Source organism: Solanum dulcamara, chromosome 7 (assembly GCF_947179165.1).
Source record: "Solanum dulcamara chromosome 7, daSolDulc1.2, whole genome shotgun sequence".
Lineage (NCBI taxonomy): Eukaryota > Viridiplantae > Streptophyta > Magnoliopsida > Solanales > Solanaceae > Solanum > Solanum dulcamara.
The window spans coordinates 75,559,146-75,580,235 of NC_077243.1; the positions used below are offsets into that span (position 1 = coordinate 75,559,146).

Below are 21,090 nucleotides of genomic sequence, written 5' to 3' on the forward strand. Positions count from 1 at the left end.
AGAAAAATAGACCTAGAAAAATCTATGTTTCTTGTAAAAGTTTGATTCAAAATATTGCTTAAATAGAATTGTAGAAATTCAGTTTTATATAAGGTTAAATTTTAATTGATTTAGAAGTGTTAAATATTTTGATTTCTTATCTAGATCAAATAAGGACTTTAATTAGTTTCAACGTCCTAAATAATGTACCTGACTTCTTTTATAAAAGTATTCAATTCCTTTAATTGAAATTATTTAGGGTTTAATTTTATTTATTTTTTACATAAATAACATTAATTGGTAATCCTAAAACAGCTTTGTGAAAAAGAAAAAAGAAAAAAGAAATTCGTAGCCTATACAAGAAAAGTCAATACATCACAAACAGTACTATACTAATTTTCTTCAGCTTTTCGTGTTGCAAATTTATCACTTTCCTTTTATTCTTCAAAGTCATATTCCGCACTTTTCAATAACCAAATTTTAGGTAATTTAAAAATCCTTAATATTAAGAGAATATTTGAATGATAATTATTTAAGAAATATAGTGAAATGACGATTTTGTCTAAAGCAGAGATTTTTAATGAAAAGTAAAAAATCCAAACAACATTATTACACCTTCATGCTTTTAATATAGTATAGATTAGGCTCCAAATCCTAAAGAGATTAGCAAACCTTTTTTGGAAACAAATGGTATAGGATTAAACAATTTTTGGAATCATTTAATCACAATCCTACATGGTTTAGGATTTTTAATAAAAGTGAACGTGCACGGTTCTTTTAATGCAGCATAAATTCTTTTAATGAAACAGAATTTACAAAGTTGCATATTCTTGTTTCAGAATCCTACTCACATACTGAAGCTTTACACAACAATGAGAGTGCCTACAAGAAATAGTAACTGTAAAATCTATATTTTTACAGCACGATGACCGAAAACAGGATAATAGGAATCCAGCTCAAGTAGTTCTAAAATCTCTTGTGTAGCCCAAAGATACGTCGAATGGCCATCGATGAATTCAGTTACATCAACCTGTAAATGGAGTACCAAAGAAATTGAACTTCAATTAAATGGAGACAACTGCAATACAGAAACAAAAAATGGGAACATCGAACTTACATTCTCAACACCAGGAATCTCAACTGGTTGAATTCCAGCCAAGCCTTGAGTAAGGAGACTGTTTAAAAGAAATTACACAAGTTACAAGAAAGAGAAGCAGAAAACGGCAAATCAAACGTGAAAGCAGCTAGTGGGGAATCCTTGAAATCGTCAAATATATTGCAGCAGCAGTAGTTAACATTTTCAACATCAGTACTATGCTTGCGGATAATGCATACCTGGCACGAAAGGCAACTCCAAGCATCCAATCATTTGTAGAATAAGCATTCACAAATCTACCAGCTACCACCTGCAAAACAAGAACAGCCAGCTTTTGATAGTAATGAGGTCGAATTCAATACTTGTAACTTAGACAAATTATGAAAAAAAGGGAGGGGGGAATAGGGGGGGGGGGTGAGGGGAGGACCAAAGATTTATGACTATGATAAAAAGTAGTTAAAATCAAGAAAAACACAACACTGAGAACCTTTCTAGCTGCTTCCCAGTCCATATCTTTAATTGCAATAGGTGCCCCAAGAAGAACGACCCTTTCCACAAGCCCAGCTGACAAAATTTAAGTACGTACTTCAAGATCTCAGGAGCAAAGCAATCAATTACGTCTCAAAACAAATTAGTTGTAGTCCACATGAAGCAAATGATTAATCTAAAAAGTAAAACAAATCAAAAGTAACACTTACAATTATTTTCACTCTCAGCCAGAACCTGTAGACATTTAAAAATAACTCTGGCCCCAAGTGAAAACCCTACAAGTGTCACAGGCCTGAAACATTCATAGACAAACAATCAAAAGACAGCTACTCCAAATTACATTTAAGCTTGTATACCTGTGTCCCTGTAATCCTTTCTTCAACACTTCTGCTAGGAGCACTCCTGCTTTATCAGATCTGCAAATACACATCAGCAACCATCATCAGAGTTTCTTTTTCTAAACAAAGAAGCAAGATGCTCTGCTTCGACACAAAATGGTATGACACAACTGCTCAATGAATATGATTCAAGCAATAGGAGGCTGGAGTGTAATCAGCACCATTGGAAAAGGGAAAGGAAGGATGAGATTTCAAAGACTAGAAATGCTAGGGATACAAAACTTTTAATGTGATAAGGGTAAACGATTTGGGTTGTTCCTTTTGACTTTCTCATCCGAATTAATTTACCACCTTCTCTTAAAAGAGTTGAACCTTTAGATTACAGAGAAAGGGAAAATAAATAATCTCCACAACCTCCTCCTCCCGGATCCACATCCCACGCCATAAAAGAATGCGTAAAAGAAAAGATAAGCAGACAAACAAAAACCTGTCCACAGCAATTGCCCATGTGCTGTCTATGAAATCAGTAATAGTAAGTAAAGCTGCTGGCCAAGCCAATGCTGTTAAAAGAGTGTGTAGCACAGTCATCATAGCACCTTGCTTCATCAACTCCATAGCAATTCCTATAATTTAGGAAATCGTGCTTGTTAACATTATACACTTAAAATACAATTGTAGCTTGTCAATGTATTGCATCAGCTGAAATCAAAGTAAAAAATTATTTACTTGAAGTCAGCCAATCCTGAATTGCAGTGCTTACAGCAATAAGATTCTTAGATTCCCACTGCAATATATACCTGAAAAAATTGTGAAATGTAAGGAAAGTTCATTCTTTTCCCATTATAATCCTAGTACTAAAGATATGGGAAACGGTTGGGTTGTTCTTATAAACACAAGTAGGCTCATTGCTACCTTGGTAGTATCTCACCAGAACAAAAATAAATGGAGAAAAAGAAAAAGAATGAATCATGTTTTACCTTTCAGAATTATCATGTTGTCCTTCCCAAGGTCTTATAAAGTCTTCCTCCTCAAAAACAAGTCCCGAGATCAAGATCTGAACTGCCAGCCGCTAAGAGAATAGGCAAAGTAAGAACAAATACCAAAGAGAACTAATGGTCAATAAGTAAAACTCTAATTCATGGAAACTATGAGAGTAAAAAAGAGGGTATAATAACAAACAAGCAGACTGCAATCCTACCCAGTGAAACAATACATGGCTAAGAAGAAATATCAAGTATCAAAAACGAGAGCTAATGATTTACCCCCTGGTTGTGGTTTTCCCCTATAGCCTTGAACTCAAATTCATCAACATCTCCAGTTCTCCTGGCCATTTTAGTTCCTGTAAGTCCGGCTCCAGCAGCTGGGTAAGTAAAAGTATCAGTAACAACATCAAATAACCGAAGAATCACTTAACGATGTTCACAGTCCAAACCCAATCTTAACTTTGTGAATTGCCTTGCATTATCTGTCTTCATTATATACCATAGAAAAGATTCAACCAAAGAATGTTAGAAGATTATACACACACAATCCTATAAACGTCTACCTCCAAATGATGCCGCGACTGCAACAGATCCTGCAACACTTCCTGCAGCAGTAGCAACAGCGGCGAACCCACTTGCTCCAATCACAGGAATAAGAGTGCCCAAGGTAGGTGCTAAAGCACCAAAGCCTGCAGCTATTGCTGGAGCAGCCAAACCTGATTAATAACAAACAAAGGTTAGAAAGTTGTACAATTTTGTTCTCTAAGACGGTTGTCAATGAACATAGTAAAAGCTCTTCAGAATAGAATAAAGACAAAAGGTCAGAGAAATCTATTCCCTTAGAGGCTTGTTAAGATCATATCTGCCTGCTAAAAGTTGAGAAAAATTTAGATGTCATACCACCAGTAATTGCCATTAAAGTTCCACCAGTCAATGCAGCTGCACCTATAATACCTCCTCGTTTCCACTTAGCCCATGAACTATCAGGAGATTGGCTTTCCTCCTTTGATTCTTCCTCTTTCAGCAAAGCCATCGCTGAACAAGCAACCATTGTCTCAATGGCTTCCTGCAGCACATAAATTCTTTCAAAATGTGAAGTTTATGGAAGTTCATGCCTCAAGTAAATAGCTACTTTGGGCAGAAGATGTAAATTCTGTGCCATTTCAACATGTTCTCTTCATATGAAATAGATGTTATCCTAATTTTAATGAAAAAGAACTGCTTGTCAAAATCAGAATGAAGAACATAGGCATCTATACTCCCTTCAAAAAATTGTTGACATCAATGTAAAGAACCAAAAGAACATAAAAGATCCAGATTCTCTTCCTAATATGAAAGGAAAGCAAAAACATATAACCAGCCATGCACATATTTCCTCTATAGAGTTATAGCTACTTACAAATGTGGGATATACACAAGTTTATTTAAATTAACTTGTAATTTAAGAATTTTAAAAAAAACACTTCATAAAGAATTATATGACTGTAGCAGAGTGCTAGAAGCGTGTCAGCTCCCTAATATACAGATTGCTTCTGTGCAATGGCTAGAGATGAACTCCTATCGCTTAAATAAAAAGGTTATATAAGTAGTAGCCAGCTTAAATGACCCCATCACCATTTTGGAATAATGTACCGTATCAGGGTATTTAAAAATCTTCAAGAATTATTAGGCATAATGAAATAAGAATGTGCAAATTATCAAAAGTATTACTCAAGACCAAATCAAAAGTGTAGGGTCCCTCGATTACCTGCAAAATTGACAATAGTTCTGGTAACAAATTCCACATTAATAGTCAGGAGTCATTTACCATATCTGGATAACGTATTAATAGTACACATCTTCATTATGTAGTAATTACGTATTATTTTACCAACTTGAAAATAATTGCTAATACATGTATTAGAGCACATAAAGATGCAAAAACATGCCTTTCATCTTATTAGGAGTAACTTGATCTATTATCCATCCCTAACTTGTTATCTCTAATATAAGAAAGTGTTTCTTACAAAATTGTTTAGAAAAGGAATGCAATATTTATTCATTCAATTATCTCATAATTTAGCATTTATATTTTAACTTTCCTCCAAACAAAAATAATTCTTTATTTGATATAATCAAAAATAAATAATGGAGTATAATTTTATGATTATTTTTAGTTTATAGTTCAATAATTATTTTAAGACACATATAATATGGTTCATCGGTAAATTGGGGAAAATCTTTATCCAATTTGAAATTGAAAACACATAAATAACATACAATATGTCGGGATTTTAATACAATTAAAAGATATAGATAATATACCATATATCTAGATTTTAATACGATGAAAGAAATATTTTATGACATATTCAAATAATTCCATGACTAGTATAAATGCATTCAATTCTTGTAATATAATACAACTATAATTTGTATACAAACCAACCAACAACATAACGAAATGTTAATAAGAGCTTGGACATAAAATTAGCCATTTTCAAGGTACATCTACTCCTTCTAAGATTTTTCTCCCACCTAGCTGATATAATGCTAGCAAAAAATCTTGGATCAAATGCTAAAAGCTGTCTTTTTTAGCGGGAAATGAGTAGAATAAAGTCTTATCCATTCACAACATGGCGAACAAGCTAAAAGCAGGATAAATTTCTCAAGCTCATACTACTATTTAGAGTTCTCCACTTTTGGGCAGCTAATCGCATGCTCTAGCTCTACATATGTTTTCTTCAGGAGAGCAGGCATTCATACTACATCATGATTGAAGACTGATATACAAAAGGTCTACAAAGATTCTTTCTACTAGAAATTTAGTATGTTTATAAATCCTAATAGGATAAGGAAATAATGTATCAGTCACTTAAACAGAGATAGAAGGAAAAGAAACCAAGCACATAATGGAAATTTATGAATCATTTAAATGAATGTACCACTTTGATCCATCTGACATTAAGCCATGTCGCTAGCAACCGTAAAGCCAAACGATGTCGAGCATCATAACCCTTCCTTCTTCGAGTAGTTTTCTTACCGTCTTCAGGTACTTGTGCGAGACAAGCTGAAAGAAGCTCATAGAGAATGGTCACCTTCCTAGTGTACCCAAGCATTGATACCTCTTCCACAGGTTTTTCATCAGATCCACTAACAGACTTCAGATAAGCCCCCACAATGCTAGATGGTTTCTGGCTTTTCTCTTCGTAATTTTCAACATTCGTATTTTCCATGTCAGACTTGGGCTTCACATCAGCAATTGATAGCTTCTCCTCACACTCATGTTTATATTCACGCCTCTTCTCCTTCTTAGACTCATTATCAGAAGTTCTCTCCATGCTTGACGCCATAGCATCTACTCCATTTGCCAAAGCAAGTTCCATGTCTGCTGCTTCTGAAGAACCATCATCACTTTCTTCAGACAGTAACCTTAGAAACTGATGTAATATCAGTACTCATGCCGTCAGGCAAGCAATGACAAAGATATTTTCTTATACTGCCTAATGATATCGACTGATGTATTAAAAATCGAAGGAGAAACCTTTCCATTTTAATAAAAGCATTTAGCAGCAGAGGCAACAGATCTCTCTTCCCGAAGTACAGAAGACCTTATTTTAATGCAGTTTTCTGATTAACTCGGGAGCTAGTCATGGACATAAATTGATAAACATAACTACCTTACTATTCTACAACTTTAAAGACACAAGAAAACTAACCGCTCCGATATGATGCTTCGGTGGTGTAGAGGCAGCAGTTTCCTCTAGTCCAGACCATGCCTTGTCATCAATCTCTAAAAATCTACTCACAACAAATTCAAAACAGAACCCAAATTAATAATCTACAAATTGAACATTACGCACTAGCATTAATTGTTGAATGCTGGTTGAATGGAGCAAATGTGTCATGTACAAAGTGTGACAAGTCATTCACCTTTTGCTTTTCCATTAGTTAGAAAGTAGTAAATACCCCTTCAACCCCGATTCATATAATGCTTTTACCATTTTAAGAAGCCCCAAAATTTCGATACCATTCAACAAATGTGATGTGATATCTTCTCTGTCAATCTAACTTTTCAACATTTCTTCCACTGGTAACATGATACATAAGTTAAATTAACCACTAAACTCTTTGTCCAGTCAAAAAACCATAATATAATATTAAGTAACCTCTGCAATAACAGCTGAAATAGACAGAAATTAGCAGCCAGCGGTGTGGCCGAGAGGTCAAATTACTCGGTGATTTATTTCCATCTATCCTAACCTTATTGGACAGAGTTACCTCATACCTGTCCTTGGTGGGAGGTGGCAGGTTTCATAATTGAGGTGTGGGCAACCAGACCACTACACCACGGTTATCCAAAAAAAAAATAGCAAAAAGATTAAAAAAAAACAGACCTAAAGTATCACAAATTTTCTGAGTATCCTGTCTAAACTATCAATTTTTCACTTTTTCACTTTTTCTAACGGACCCATCAACAACCGATAGTTGAAGTATCTTTCAATAAATATTTTGTAATAATTCACGTAGAAAATTTGCACTACCTAATAATTCGGCTATGAAACTCAAAAAAAAAATTATGTGTATTTTTTAGCCTCCCCTCTTAAAATATAACAGACAGAAATTTTTGCGGAATTAAGAAACATATATCAAATTTCGACATTTTATAATCGAATAAAATAAACATTGAAATCAAATGAAATCGCAAAAGCAAAATAAAAATAAAATTGAGCAAGTAGAAGGAATTAACTTGAAGATAGGTCTTAGAAGGGCAGAAAAATCGTGAACCCAAAGTTGAGGGTCATCGGAAACGGAATCTGTACTGCTACCACTGCTACTCCGCTCCTCCGGCGGTGCATCCGGAAAGCCCAATGGACAAGTTTGATGGATCTGAGCCTGATGAAGAGCAAGCCCAAACAAAGCTCCGCCTGCATACCTATGTGTTGGCGACAACTTCAAAGACGACGACATTGATCACTGAATTTGATCGGATTTTATTGATTAATTACTTGTTCAGGTTTTTTTTTCAAGTTTTATGAAGTTATGTTTTCGCCATTTTTGTGTTTTATTATTTCTTCATATTTTTCAGCAGTGGAATTGTATATTTGTTGAATCTTTTCAGATGAACCGACCAAGTCTTTAACGTAAACGACGTACGTTAGTGACTATATTTGGCATAATATCGAAAGAGAAAATGAGAAATATTCTCCGACACTAATAATATATTCAGTATAATTTTATAAATAAAATTTAAAAAAGGTAGAATGTTAGCAGATTTTACCCCTTATTTCGAAAAAAGAGAGTTTGTTTTCAATAAATCCGATTTAAGAAAAAACAATTCAAAACAGATCGAAAAAAAATAATGGAGTGGAAAAGTCGAGGCAAAAATTATACAAAATAGTATTAGAAAAGCAATACTTACAACAAAATACTATAATAATCGAAGAAGAAACAGTATATAGTAACAGAAAATGAAAAAATTGGAAGGGATAGGAGGCGGGGATCTTGAAGAGGTATATTATTTTTGACTTAGATAAATTATGAAAAAAATTTGATGAATGTGGATTTTTATTTCATCCAATAAGAAAATGACACGTGATAAATATTTTTTTTTTAAAAAAAAAAAATTGTTAGTTTCAATGATTATAGTGAACCAAAAAGGTGAAATTTTTAGACCAAAAGATAAATAAAAAGGTATTTTTAGGCCAAAAGATAGATAAAAGGTATTTTAAAACTTTTTCTTATAGTTCAAAAACCCTTTTTCGATAATTTATTTGTTTCAATTGTATTTCTTCTTTGCTGGTCATGCAAAATTTTCACACTATGTAGACATGTAATTTACTGCATAAATAATGACTTGTTCCAAAATAATTCAATGCATCCCTTTTATATGCATGAGTACAAATCCCCAACTGCAGTTTGGAACATGTAGAGATTTGCTGGATCAGAATTACCTTTTTGCAATGTATACTATTTTTCTGCACCTCATTTCAACAAAGTTCACACAGAGGAGGGGGTCTCAATTATATGTTTAATTGTGCAAAAGAGAAGGATTAAATTAAATTTTCCGTAATTGACACCTTTTGTGGTATAGATACGTCAAACAACATCCTCAAAGTTAACGACTCGTTGTCCTTGGGGAGGAAGCTGAGTATCCTCTACTACCACTCAGTGGCTGTCTGACCTACCAAACAAAATTCCGGGCACCTTCTTACTTGAAGAGCCCAGTCTTGCGCCAACCAAAATTCTCCCCCAGAAACCTCCTTCACACTATCCCACACTTGATTCCGAGAAATGGCGACAATTCAAGTATGGATTTACCCATGCAGTATCCTTGGTGGTATCCCATCCAACATTTGCAAATCCCTGAACTGAACAGCGCCAAAACATGTTTCCCTGAGCTGTCCCACGGCCAGTGCTCATAACTTCCTATTCAGTACTCCTATCAACTGCTGAGAAATTCAGTGTTTTGACTCATATAAGGTGCAGCAATATTGAAACAAGCTTCCCCTTGGGTAAAGGAAACATCAGCAGACTTGGTTTCTCCCTCCGTACGTGTTAGATGAATTTCAAATCAGACCCTTTTCAAGGGTCAAAAAGCATCCGCTTGCAATACCCCAACTAGCTCGTTTGTCACAGGTGATTGACAGATTAGCTAGCTTAGTTTCTCCCACGCTGCTCATTAGAGGAATTCCCATCAGACCGCTTCAAAGGGTCAAACACATCAGCTTGAGATGGCCCGACTAGCTCATCTGTCACAGGTGATTGACAAGGCAACTTTATATCTCCATTTGAGCTCAAGCCATCACTTTTTGCAGGATCATGCGTAGGACTCAGGTCCTCAAACAAAGCTAAAATAAAGTTTTTGTAACCTGGTATCATCTGCTCACTAAACCTCATTGCTGAAGTAGGTGAGCCCATACCACTTTGAGTTTGAGATTCCATTGCATCAACTTCAGCCAATAGATCTGACACTGACTCTTCAGCCAAAGTGCTGAACTCAATAGGCTCATTAACAGTTGCCTGCCAACTGGATAAGTTTGACATCTGGAGAGATGTGGAAGTATGATTGAGATTAAGTTGATCTGCAATAGGAATGGGTGTGGCAACATGATCACTCACTGCTTCAGCTGGCTTCAGTGAAGAAATGGAGAGAAGACCAGAATCCCGTTCTTCAGCAGATGGTTCTGCAGTTGGTGAGTTTCCGTCCTGTTCATCAGCTAGACTAGAACCACTGCTCCAGCTAGGGCCTGAATCCTGCACAGAAAGTTTAGAAGGAGCAGATTCTTTGTTTCCAGCTGCCTGTCCAGCTTTAGCTTCACCATAGGACTTTTGAGTAGAACTAGACCAATCATGGATATCTGAAGCACGAAGAGGAACACCTGAACTCAAAAAAAGCAGCTTTTCAGCAGCCTGAGCTTCAATATCGTCGTAGGTTGTTTTTGCGGCAGGACTTGGCCGATCTGGAAGATTCACGTTACCTTTCTGGTCAAATGAATCTTTTGAATTGGTACCTGAAGCAAAACCACTGTCCAAGTTAAATGAAAGTCTGGAACTGGTTGAGGACCCCCAATTCTGTCCAGAAGACTGTCCTACATTACTCTGGTTGTTAAATTGGGTATTACGACTGTAAGTATCAGTATTCTGGCACATTGTGCTTCCACGGGAATCCTTAATTACTTGACCAGTGGCAATGCAAAGATCCACATTTTCATGAATTCTTTCCTTACTTGGAAGAGCTACATGCACCTCCCCATGATGGGGTGAAGGGACTGAGCTACACAGTTGGAGTTTGTCTGAATAAGAATTATTTCCATTCATCAAATCCAAAAATTTTGGAAATGGAGCCGACATCCCATCCATCCTTGCATTCTCAGCATTTCCATTTGTATCTTTACTTGAACGGTGGCAAGGTACCTCCATTTCTCTGCATTCTCTCCCTGTTCCAGTAGAACTTCCACACCCAGTACCATTTCTGTCATCAGAGGCAAGTCCAAGCTCATGAGACTGGCTTGATGTCTTTCCATGAATGGCAGGGGCTTTACGGAACAGCCCATTTAGTGCATCATTTAAAAGTACTGCATCATCATGCTCATCATTTGTCCATATCCTCATATCAAGTGGGAAAATCCCCAATGTACTCCATTTCCTCAATTGTGTCATTGAAAATGATCCTTGCATTTTACCATTGGGGTCACGGTAATGCCACACTTCATCTGTTTCACTGATGTTGGTGGATGCTGAGTTCGTTGTTGAGAGACTTGCAATTGACGTCTCAGATCCAGACCCATCCACAGCCTGATCAATAATGGCTCGATTTCCTAGCTTCTCCGAGATATTAGTTCTGTGAGCCTCTGTTTTCTCATTCATTTTGCACTGAACCATGATAGAACCCTCTCCTTTAACTGGATAGGCACAACAAAGTTTCCAATTAGGTCATGGAGAGTTGAACTTTTAAAAAGTTACTAGTACTATTAACGTCTTACCATTTGCAAGATGATGACCATAATTCAGTTCCCCCCGTATCCTATCTGATTCTCTCTCGGGATTTTTAGCTTGAATAAGTTCACACAGTGTTAGTGATAACTTTTCTTTCAAGTATACCCAATACAACTTGAAGAGATACTCCCAGCTGCCTTTGTCATCAAAATCTACTTGAACCTAAACAGGTTTTTGGTAGATAAAGAAATATCACAGAAAATTGTCAAAACAAATCCCAACATGTTTTTAAATTTTCAGAAATTAAAAAATTGAAATGAGATAGTTAAAATATTCTGCATAAAGAATCAACTTAAATGATTCGTTCTTTATGGTAGACTTGTTACCCCCTCTGTCTAAATTATGTGGAGGTATTTGACTAGGCACAGAGTTAAAGAATGAAAGAAGACTTTTTAAAACTTGTGGTCTAAAATAAGCCATTCTTTTTGGAATTGACTAAAAAGTAAAGAGTATCTCATAAATTGGGACAGAGGAGTAGAAAATATTGCAATACATGACAAAAAACACAATGAAGAGAGCAAAAAGTTAGTAATTTAGAACTGATAACCAGATCCAGTTCCTGAAGACTACAGCTGTTCCTTTTCATAAGAGGACACATTTAATCGGACTTTGGAAGCAACTTGCTCAAAATATATGGAATCAAAATGAGATTATTACACGTAAGACTAAAAATCTGTCAATACCATGATGCATATGATATACCTTTTCGTTGTTCCCTTGGTCTTTATTCTCAATCAGCATGATAGTTCTCATGCACATTGAGCAAAAGCCTTTTTTCCCTCGAACAAAGAAGTAATCAGCATTTTTAGTACATCCCTTGCACAATGAATATGTACAAGTATAGCACATATAGTGGGAAGCCTTTTGACACACACTACAAATATGCCAACCTGAACAGAAATAATTTTGTAACGTTATAACAAAATGGGAAAAATGATATAGGTAACTTCACGCAACTACAAAAATCTTCAAGACTTACAGCTCATGAGTCCTTTAAAAAAAAAACCTTACAGACCATGATTCTTGTTAGACAATGTTGGAAAGGAACAAAGAATTGATCTCATGCACCATATCAAAAAACGAACGAGTCTTTTTTTGAAGTTAAAAAGATTTGTGCACACCTAATAGTTTAGCCTGGCTGCTGCATTTATACAAGGCCTAACATGTTATGCCAGATCATAAGTCTTGATGCAATGCAGTCAACTATTTACCATTCCTCTGTTTATTAGTTCAATATCTATCAATTATATGCAGCGCCGAATTAGTGCACTATGACCATTGACCACTTACTTGTTTTTTTTTCATGTTGGGTAGATTGGCTATGTTGTATGGGACAGACAGAGTGTTGGCCACTCAAGAACTCATATGTTCAGAAGATGAAAGTTGCAGAGTTGAGGTGGATGCGTGGCATATTAGGAGAGATAAGATTAGGAGTGAAGATATCTAGGATAAGGTAGTAGTGGCCTCTGTGGTGGGAAAGACGAGGGAAGCGAGGTTGAGATGGTTTGGGAATGTGAAAAGGAGAAGTGTAGATGCCCCAGTAAGGAGGTGTGAGAAATTGGCAATGGTGAGCATTCGAAGAGGTAGAGACAAATTGAAGAAGTATTGGGGGAGGTGATTAAACTAGACATGGTGCATCTTGAGTTTACTGAGGACGTAACTTAGGAGGGTTTGCAAGTCGCGGATTAGGGTAGAAGGTTAGTTGGTAGTTGACCGTTTTCTCGCTTTCCTGCAAATAGGCTTAGTGGTCATACTTAAACCTTCTTTCTTACCGGTGAATTAGCACTATTCTCTAGTTTCTTGTTCTCCAATTTCGTTTACCACCTGTGTTATTTGTGCTTCAATTATAGCATCATTTGGTTGTTATTACTGTTATTTCCTCTATATGTTGTGTACAGATCTCCATTTCACATAGTTTCGTTGTTGTTACCGCTCTCATTTATGTACTCTCTTTTTCAAATTGCTAGGAAATGCTTTATTTTAAGCTAAGGGTCTATTGAATATAACCTCTCTATCTTTACGAGGTAGGGGTAAGGTCTACATACACTCTACTCTCCCAAGACCCCAGTTGTGCAATTACACTAGATATGTCGTCGTCGTTGTATCTTGAGTTTAATAAATTCCTAACCTTGATGAGAAGGTAGATTAGCATGCAATAGCCTAATAAATGCCAACCTAAGCCCCAATTCAGATATGCGGCTGACGAAAAAGTTAAGAGAAAATCCTATCAACAACCGAAGATGCGTCTTCCTAGACAAGTTAGAGTCTGCTCTATGAAGCCTCCAAGTCTATTTTGCTCTATTGATGGTAAAAATCCTGCAACAAGAACTATAATTCAATCCCAAACTAAGTGTGACTATTAGAATTATTTACTAAATGTGGACTTAACATTAACTTATTATTTCGTTTACCAAAGCGGGCCAAGTGTTAATGGTTGGTAGAAAAGACATGGGCCATATATTTATGTGGATTTCATGATGGACCTGTATCATTTCATGTACTAGGTGTGGGCCGACAAGAGTGAAGGAATGTAGGAGACAATGAGCCTGAATTTGGGAGGCCCACTAGGTTAAGGCTTTTAAGCCTATATATATGGCGCTAGGTCCTCTCTCCTAGCTTAACCTAAAATGTTTCCCCATTGTTGTCAGCCGTCATAAACTAAAGGAGAGGAAGACTCGGCCTAGGTTGTCTTCAGTTGCGCGTTGCTATGGCGTACAAAGGTCCACACACTCTTTTTGCGAATTTCGTTATTTTATAGGTGTTCTTCATATATGTGATTATTATCGTTGTGTTTCTCGATCAATTAAATACTTGATATCAGAACAAATTACATAGTTCTAGAACCCTATTAATTGTTCATCAGACAAATAGATTAAAATATTACTATTACTGTAAACTGGATCGCGTTTGAGATTGCATCCTAAACCCTAAAACAGAGATAGGGTTGAGGTGGTCAGTTCTGTTTTACTTGCACTGTATATGCAGATGTTACTTTATGAAAATGATATCCAATGAATCAAGTTCAAGCTTTATTTCGGTTTTGTAATTCTTAAGTCTTGGCTATAATCGTATGCTACAAGGTTTCTGTGAAATCTGTGCTTCAGTGGATCCTTAACTGCTATAGTGGATTCTTAAGTTCATTCCACTCTATTGACAAAAACTCCCGTGAATAAACTAAAACTACAAGAATGGGGAAAAATCTAACAACCAGCAATAGAAAGTAAATAGTTTCTTTTGAGTTCCTGAAGAAGGGGGAACATACCGCAGAACCATTTAGCATTTGAGCTGAAAAATTCCTCATCCCGTTTAATACAAGCTGGATGGTATGCCTTCGGACAACCCCTAACCATTCAGAAAACAATTTGGAACAAATTAGGGAATCTATATAACGTATCAACCTTTAGCCAAAAGTGCAGTAAACAAGTATCCAGAAATTAAAAAATCAATCAACTGCCCCTAAATCCAAACTAATTGCGAATCCTCTACACCAATTTCGCTCAATTTGGTACTTCCCTTCCTATACAAAAGCTTTCACAATGGAAATGAAAGCAAAATACTTATTGAGATTAGCAAAAAGTGCAGTAACCTAGCATACAGAAACTGGAAAATCAATCGACTGTGCCTCAATTCAACCTAATAGCGAATCCTCTACACCAATTTTGCTCAATTTAGTACTACTTTCCTTCCAATAGAATGTAAAACCAATTTTGTGAACAAAAACACAGAATTATTAACTCAAAACTCACTTGCGATCGCATAGTACGAGAGAGCCACCATCAAAACATATAAAACAAACATCTTCTTCCTCATCTTCCTCCACAACCACTCTATGAATCTTCGGCGGCGGTGGTGGCTTCCCCGCCTGTCCACGTGGCGGCCTACCTCGCTTCCTCTTCTCTCCTCCGCCGATCATGTTCCCGACTGAACTCACAGTACTTCCTCCTCCTCCGGCAACAACCACAGCAACACTTCCGGCGACTTCACCTCCGACTACCGGAGCTACGATCGGCTGAGACTCGTCCATATCGTAATTATTTTAATTTTTTTTTTGGTGTTATGAAACCCTACACGGAACGTGAAGTGTCAGATTATAGGAAGAAATATCAATCAACTTTGCTCATTATTGACTCTTTTAAATCTTCAAAAACTGTACCCACAAAAAGGGGTGACTTTACTCTCGTTGGTAAAAACACGTTGTCAAATACACCCCTAGGAGAAAAATTACATTTGGTGCTAAATTAACCCGAAATTCATTCTATATGGGAGATGGGATTAAATAATCTCAAGTTGTGTGTACTCATATATTTTATTCGTGAAAAAAATTAAAATCTTATTAGCGAAAGTCCTAAAAACTAGTTTTAAGTCATTTTGGAAATTTGAAAATTTTTAAAGGTAGCATCAAACTAAGCTAGTATTTGATTATATATTTTGAATTAGATTTTAAAATTTTGATTCAAAATTTAAAAATTTGATTCAAAATATATGGTCAAATGCTAGCTTAATTTGATGCTAAATTATCTTGAAATTATGATCACTGGACTAATTTATCCCATATGGGAGCAAGGATAAAATAATCCCAAATTGAATGAGATAAAATGAAATATTTATGGATCAAACATGGCATGAATCTAATACCAAACTTAATCCTAAGATATTCCTCTTATCCCGCGTACCCAATCGCTCTTTAGATGATTTGGTCGGAGTTTTTTGATCACCTCATGAAATCTTTTTGCAAATTATTTGTTGAACAAATCATTTGTTGAAGAAAGAAACAAGAAATCAGTGTGTTGGTATTGTTACTAGCATTTAGCGAGAATTTGACCATATATTTTGCATCATATTTTAAAATTTTATCTTTAAATATCTTTTTGATGATGAAATTTTGATCAATTTTTTTAAAAAATATTCTCAAGTTTTTAAAAATCGGCTCAGATTAAAAATTTGGGAAAAGGCATAAATTCTCCTTAAAGTTGTACCAAAAAGTCAGTTACACACTTAAACTATCATGGCGACCTATTACACACTTAAACTACCTAAAAGTGAAATTATTACCCCCTACAATTGACGTGGCAAAAAAAAAAGCAGCGCGTCAGAAATTTTATAAAGTAAAAAAAAATTAAAAAAACAAAATCACTCAACCCCCACATCCTTTCTTCTTCACACCACCTCCATTTACTCTCATTTTCAATCTTGATTTTTTTCTTTCAAAACACATTAAAGTAAAAAAATTAAAAAAACAAAACCACCCCACCCCGACGTCCTTTCTTCTTCAACCCCACTCAACCTCTTCTTCTTTACACCCACCTCTATTTACTTCCCATTTTGAATCTTGATTTTTTTTTCTTTCAAAACTCATTAAGAAGAAGAAGAAGAATTCTCCCATTTTGGTGGAGAAGACGAATGGGGTTTGGGGGGGGAGGAGTCGGATGGGTGGTTAATAATTAATTAGTATAAAATATAGTTAATAAAATAAAGGTTAATTAATAAAAAAAAAGAAAAAAAATATAAAAAATCGGATGGGTAGTTAATAATTAATTAGGAGTTAATTAGTATAAAATATAGTTAATAAAAGAAAAGTTAATTAATAAAGAAAAGAAAAAAAAGAAATATAAAAAATTGGATGGGTAGTTAATAATTAATTAAGAGCTAATTAGGTTAATAAAAGAAAAGTTAATTAATAAAGAAAAGAAAAGAAAAAAATATAAAAAATCGGATGGATAGTTAACAATTAATTAGGAGTTAATTAATATAAAATATAGTTAATAAAAGAAAAGTTAATTAATAAAGAAACGAAAAGAAAAAAATATAAAAATTATAATTTCTGATGTGGCACTGACGTGGCACCATGTGGCAGCGAGTGTAATACGCCACATACTATGAGAGTAGTGTTATGTGTTCAGGGGGTAATAAATTCACATTTAGATAGTTTAGGTGTGTAATAGATCGCCATGATAGTTTAAGTGTGTAACTGACTTTTCGATACAACTTCAGAGGGAAATTTATGCATTTTTCCCTAAAAATTTCCATTTCCATAAAAGTTGGATTTGATTCTCATTCTATTTGAGAGAGATTTTCCTTATTTATAGAGTTGAATTTTATTATTTTTTTAAAACATGATTATTATTTGAAAGGTTTCTTTTCTTTACACATTTGTGTGTGATAATTATGCATTTATCTTACAATCTTATAACAATGATTCTTTCAGAGGTAAGATCAATTCTTTAACTTGATATCTTTGGTTTTTATTGAAGTAAACCAAAGAAGTTAATTAGCCTTATACTAATTGGGTCTCTAATTTATTCGAAATAGGGTTTAAATCACTTTTGATCTAAGTTTTTGAAATTGACTTTATTAGTATCATAATTAGTTTTAATTTGTTAATTGTGAATACTAAGATCAATTAAGATTTTTAGCACTTACATTAAAATTTGGAGATTTTATTCTCGAATTTCAAATATCTTTCAATACAAAGATTAAAGATAGAAATTGAAAGATATATGAAATTCGAGAATAAAATCCCCTAATTTCAAGATAAAGTACTATAAAACTAATTGATCTTAGTATTTAAATTAGCAAATTAAAACTGATTATGATACTAATAGAATCAATTCAAAAACTTAGATCAAAAGTGATCTAGACCCTATTTCGAAGAAATTATAAACAACAATTTTATAAGACTAATTACCTTCTTTAATTTACTTTAATAGAAACCAAACATATCAAGTTAAAGATTTTGTCTTAACTGTTAAAGAATCATTCTTATAAGGTTGTAAGATAAATTCATGTCAATTATGTCTATGTATATAAGTAATTAAAACATAGTTGGGACCTTTAGTATGCAATGAGTACAATAAAAAAATAAAAAAATTACCTAAGTACACAACTTATTTTACTATATTCTTTAAAATTTTCTATCATTTGAAAAAATTACAAAAATTCCTACTCTTTCTTATTCTCTGATACATCACTGTATGCGATTTATTGGTCGGATACATCACTTTACATGATGTATCAGGACGTCAGATACATTATTCTACGCGATGGTTGGATACATCACTTTACATGATGTATCAGGATGTACGTGACGTATCCGGATTCTAACAAAAAGAAGGGATTTCAGGTAATTTTTAAAAAAGTAAGCGTAGAATATAATTGGGAAGAATCACTATGAAATTTTGGTAAAATTTACTAAAAATATTTAGCTTATTGAGATTGAGAAGAAAGAAAACCTATGTTACGAAAAGAATGGAATTGTAAGTTCATATGTGTGAGTGGCAACTCACAACTAACTCATTATTTCTTTCCATGCTCTTATATAATTAACCTTTTTTCACACGTTCCCATACACATATATTGATGACAAGTGATCGAAAATGAAATGAAGGTACAAAGATATTTAATTTCAAATAGTTCAAAAGTGTTATAAAATAAACGAATTTAACAAATTAATAAGAAGAATATAGTAAAAGAAAGAGAGAGATCAGAGAGACTTTTCAGTGTGTTTATTTCTTCTGTGTAAGGCTATTTATAGCTTGAAGAAATAAGGGGATAAGGGAGAGGGTGCAAATTTTCTTTTAAAGTGGGTTCCACAACATGGGCATCTACTGCATTTTGTCTACATATCCTTTCATAACACTCCCCCTTGGATGTCCGTGTGCAATGTGCCTCATTAAAAATTTTACAAGAAACAACATACATAGTTATTCTGAACACCCATAGATGTTGTGTCTCGTTAAAACCTTACTAGAAAAACTCAGTGGGAAAAAGCCTAGTAAAGGAAAAAGAGTACACGCATCTGGTAATACGCCTTGAGTGTTGTCTCATTAAAAACCTTACCAGAAAAATCCAATGGGACAAAACCTTGGTTAAGGAAAAAAGAGTATAGCGCGTATTTTACTCCCCCTAATAAAAAACTTTATTTGATATTTTGGAGACTACGCATTCCAATCTTATATCTTAGCTTCTCAAAAGTTGATGTTGGTAATGCCTTTGTGAATAAATCTGCAAGATTATCACTTGAACGAACTTGTTGTACATCAATATCACCATTCTTCTGGAGATCATGTGTGAAGAATATTTTTGGTGAAATATGTTTCGTTTTGTCTCCTTTTCTGAAGCCACCTTTCAATTAAGCTATGCACGTGACATTATTTTCGAATATAACTGTGGGTACTTTGACATCATTTTTCAGGCCACATCTTTCTTTGATGAACTGTATTATCGATCTCAACCACACACATTCTCTACTTGCTTCATGAATTGCTATCATTTCAGCATGATTTGAAAAAAGTAGCAACAATAGACTGCTTTGTAGATCACCATCATATAGCAGTTCATCTGTGTGTAAATAGATAGTCTGTCTAAGATCGAGCTTTATGTGGTCTGATAAATAACCTGCATCTGCATAATCAATAAGGTCTGCACAACCTTTGTTAGTATAAGACAAACTCATATCAATGGTACCCTTTAGGTATCGCAAAATATGTTTGATACCGTTTCAATGTCTTCGCATTGGGGATGAACTATACCTTATCAGCAAATTAACAGAAAATGTTATATCAGGTCTAGTTGCGTTAGTAAGATACAGAAGTGCACCAATAGCACTAAGATATGGTACTTCAGGACCAAGAAGTTCTTCATTCTCTTCTAGACGTCGAAACAGATCTTTATCCACTTCAAGTGATCGAACAACCATTGGAGTACTGAATGAATGTCTTTTGTCTATGTAAAATCATTTTAAAATTTTCTCAGTGTAGGCAGATTGGTGGAAAAAGACTCACTCTGCTAAATATTCAATTTGCAGACCCAGACTAAGTTTTGTCTTTTCAAGATCTTTGATCTCAAATTCTTTCTTTAGATATTCAATCGTCTTTTGGACCTCTTCAGGGGTTCCAATGAGATTTATGTCATCAACATAAACGGCGAGTCTAACAAACTCTGATTCCGTTTTCTTGATAAAAACACATGGACAAATGACATCATTTATATAACCTTCATTTATCAAGTACTCATTAAGGCGATTATACCACATACGCCCTGATTGTTTCAGACCATATAATGATCTTTGCAATTTGATTGACTACATCTTCCAAGACTTAGTACATGCTTTAGGCAATTTTAAACCTTTTGGGATTTTCATGTAAATTTCATTATCAAGTGAACCATAAAGGTAAGCTGTAACTATATCCATTGGATGTATTTCAAGATTTTTATGTACAGCTAAACTGTTGAGATATCAAAAAGTTATTCCATCCATAACAGGTGAAGATGTTTCTTCATAGTTGACCCTGGGTCTTTGAGAGAATCCTTGTGCAACAAGGCGTGCGTTGTATCTTACAATTTCATTACTCTCATTTCGTTTTCGCACAAAAATCCATTTATAACCAACTAGTTTTACACCTTCAGGGGTTTGGACTACAGGTCCAAAAATCTCACGTTTAGCAAGTGAGGTTAATTCTGATTGAATTACTTTTTGCCATTCTGGCCAATCACATCTACGTCGATATTCTTCGACAGATTTAGGCTCAAGACTTTCACTATTTTGCATGAGGTTAAGTGCAATATTATATGCAAAAATATTATCAACCATAATTTTCGATCGATCTAAATTTATCTCATCACCGATATAACTTATTGAAAGTTGTTCAGTCACTTGAATCTCGGGTTCACTGATTTCTTTAAAAATATCAAGATTACTCAAATCTTGACCTTCATTAGGAGGTTCTTT

The 21,090-nt window shown here is 34.7% G+C and overlaps 2 protein-coding genes across 4 annotated transcripts; both read right to left on the reverse strand.

Moving 5' to 3' along the window:
• Positions 1-751: 751 nt before the first annotated feature.
• On the reverse strand, positions 752-8,000 carry LOC129895489 (uncharacterized). Of its 3 annotated transcripts, none has more exons than XM_055971213.1 (15): positions 7,615-8,000; positions 6,584-6,665; positions 5,810-6,304; positions 3,786-3,951; positions 3,449-3,601; positions 3,165-3,262; positions 2,880-2,971; positions 2,629-2,699; positions 2,390-2,525; positions 1,921-1,980; positions 1,774-1,856; positions 1,563-1,639; positions 1,315-1,385; positions 1,097-1,154; positions 752-1,009 (listed from the first exon to the last, which is right to left on the reverse strand). In XM_055971213.1, the coding sequence occupies exons 1-15, from the start codon at positions 7,833-7,835 to the stop codon at positions 887-889; spliced, it is 1,986 nt and encodes a 661-aa protein (XP_055827188.1). In that variant the 5' UTR covers positions 7,836-8,000; the 3' UTR covers positions 752-886. The 3 variants fall into 3 exon arrangements, with proteins under 3 accessions (XP_055827188.1, XP_055827189.1, XP_055827190.1); XM_055971214.1 differs by having other exon boundaries at positions 5,810-6,261; positions 7,615-7,742; XM_055971215.1 differs by having other exon boundaries at positions 5,810-6,296; positions 7,615-7,632.
• A 799-nt stretch (positions 8,001-8,799) lies between these two features.
• LOC129894232 (zinc finger CCCH domain-containing protein 44-like) lies at positions 8,800-15,493 on the reverse strand. The gene is made up of 5 exons (XM_055969816.1): positions 15,110-15,493; positions 14,626-14,705; positions 12,066-12,253; positions 11,351-11,525; positions 8,800-11,269 (listed from the first exon to the last, which is right to left on the reverse strand). Exons 1-5 carry the CDS (start codon positions 15,385-15,387, stop codon positions 9,525-9,527), a joined length of 2,466 nt encoding a protein of 821 aa, XP_055825791.1. The 5' UTR covers positions 15,388-15,493; the 3' UTR covers positions 8,800-9,524.
• Positions 15,494-21,090: the final 5,597 nt, after the last annotated feature.

What these genes read in the sequence shown, in the direction of transcription:
- LOC129895489 (XM_055971213.1), bottom strand. Translation starts at nt 7,835, where the DNA reads ATGTCGTCGTCTTTGAAGTTGTCGCCAACACATAGGTATGCAGGCGGA. An exon ending in CGAAGCATCATATCGGAGCG is followed by an intron (nt 6,305 to 6,583) that starts GTTAGTTTTCTT and finishes ATATTACATCAG; the next exon opens with TTTCTAAGGTTACTGTCTGA. An exon ending in TCAGGATTGGCTGACTTCAA is followed by an intron (nt 2,526 to 2,628) that starts GTAAATAATTTT and finishes CCTAAATTATAG; the next exon opens with GAATTGCTATGGAGTTGATG.
- LOC129894232 (XM_055969816.1), bottom strand. Translation starts at nt 15,387, where the DNA reads ATGGACGAGTCTCAGCCGATCGTAGCTCCGGTAGTCGGAGGTGAAGTC. An exon ending in ACCAAGGGAACAACGAAAAG is followed by an intron (nt 11,526 to 12,065) that starts GTATATCATATG and finishes AAACCTGTTTAG; the next exon opens with GTTCAAGTAGATTTTGATGA. An exon ending in TGGTCATCATCTTGCAAATG is followed by an intron (nt 11,270 to 11,350) that starts GTAAGACGTTAA and finishes GTGCCTATCCAG; the next exon opens with TTAAAGGAGAGGGTTCTATC.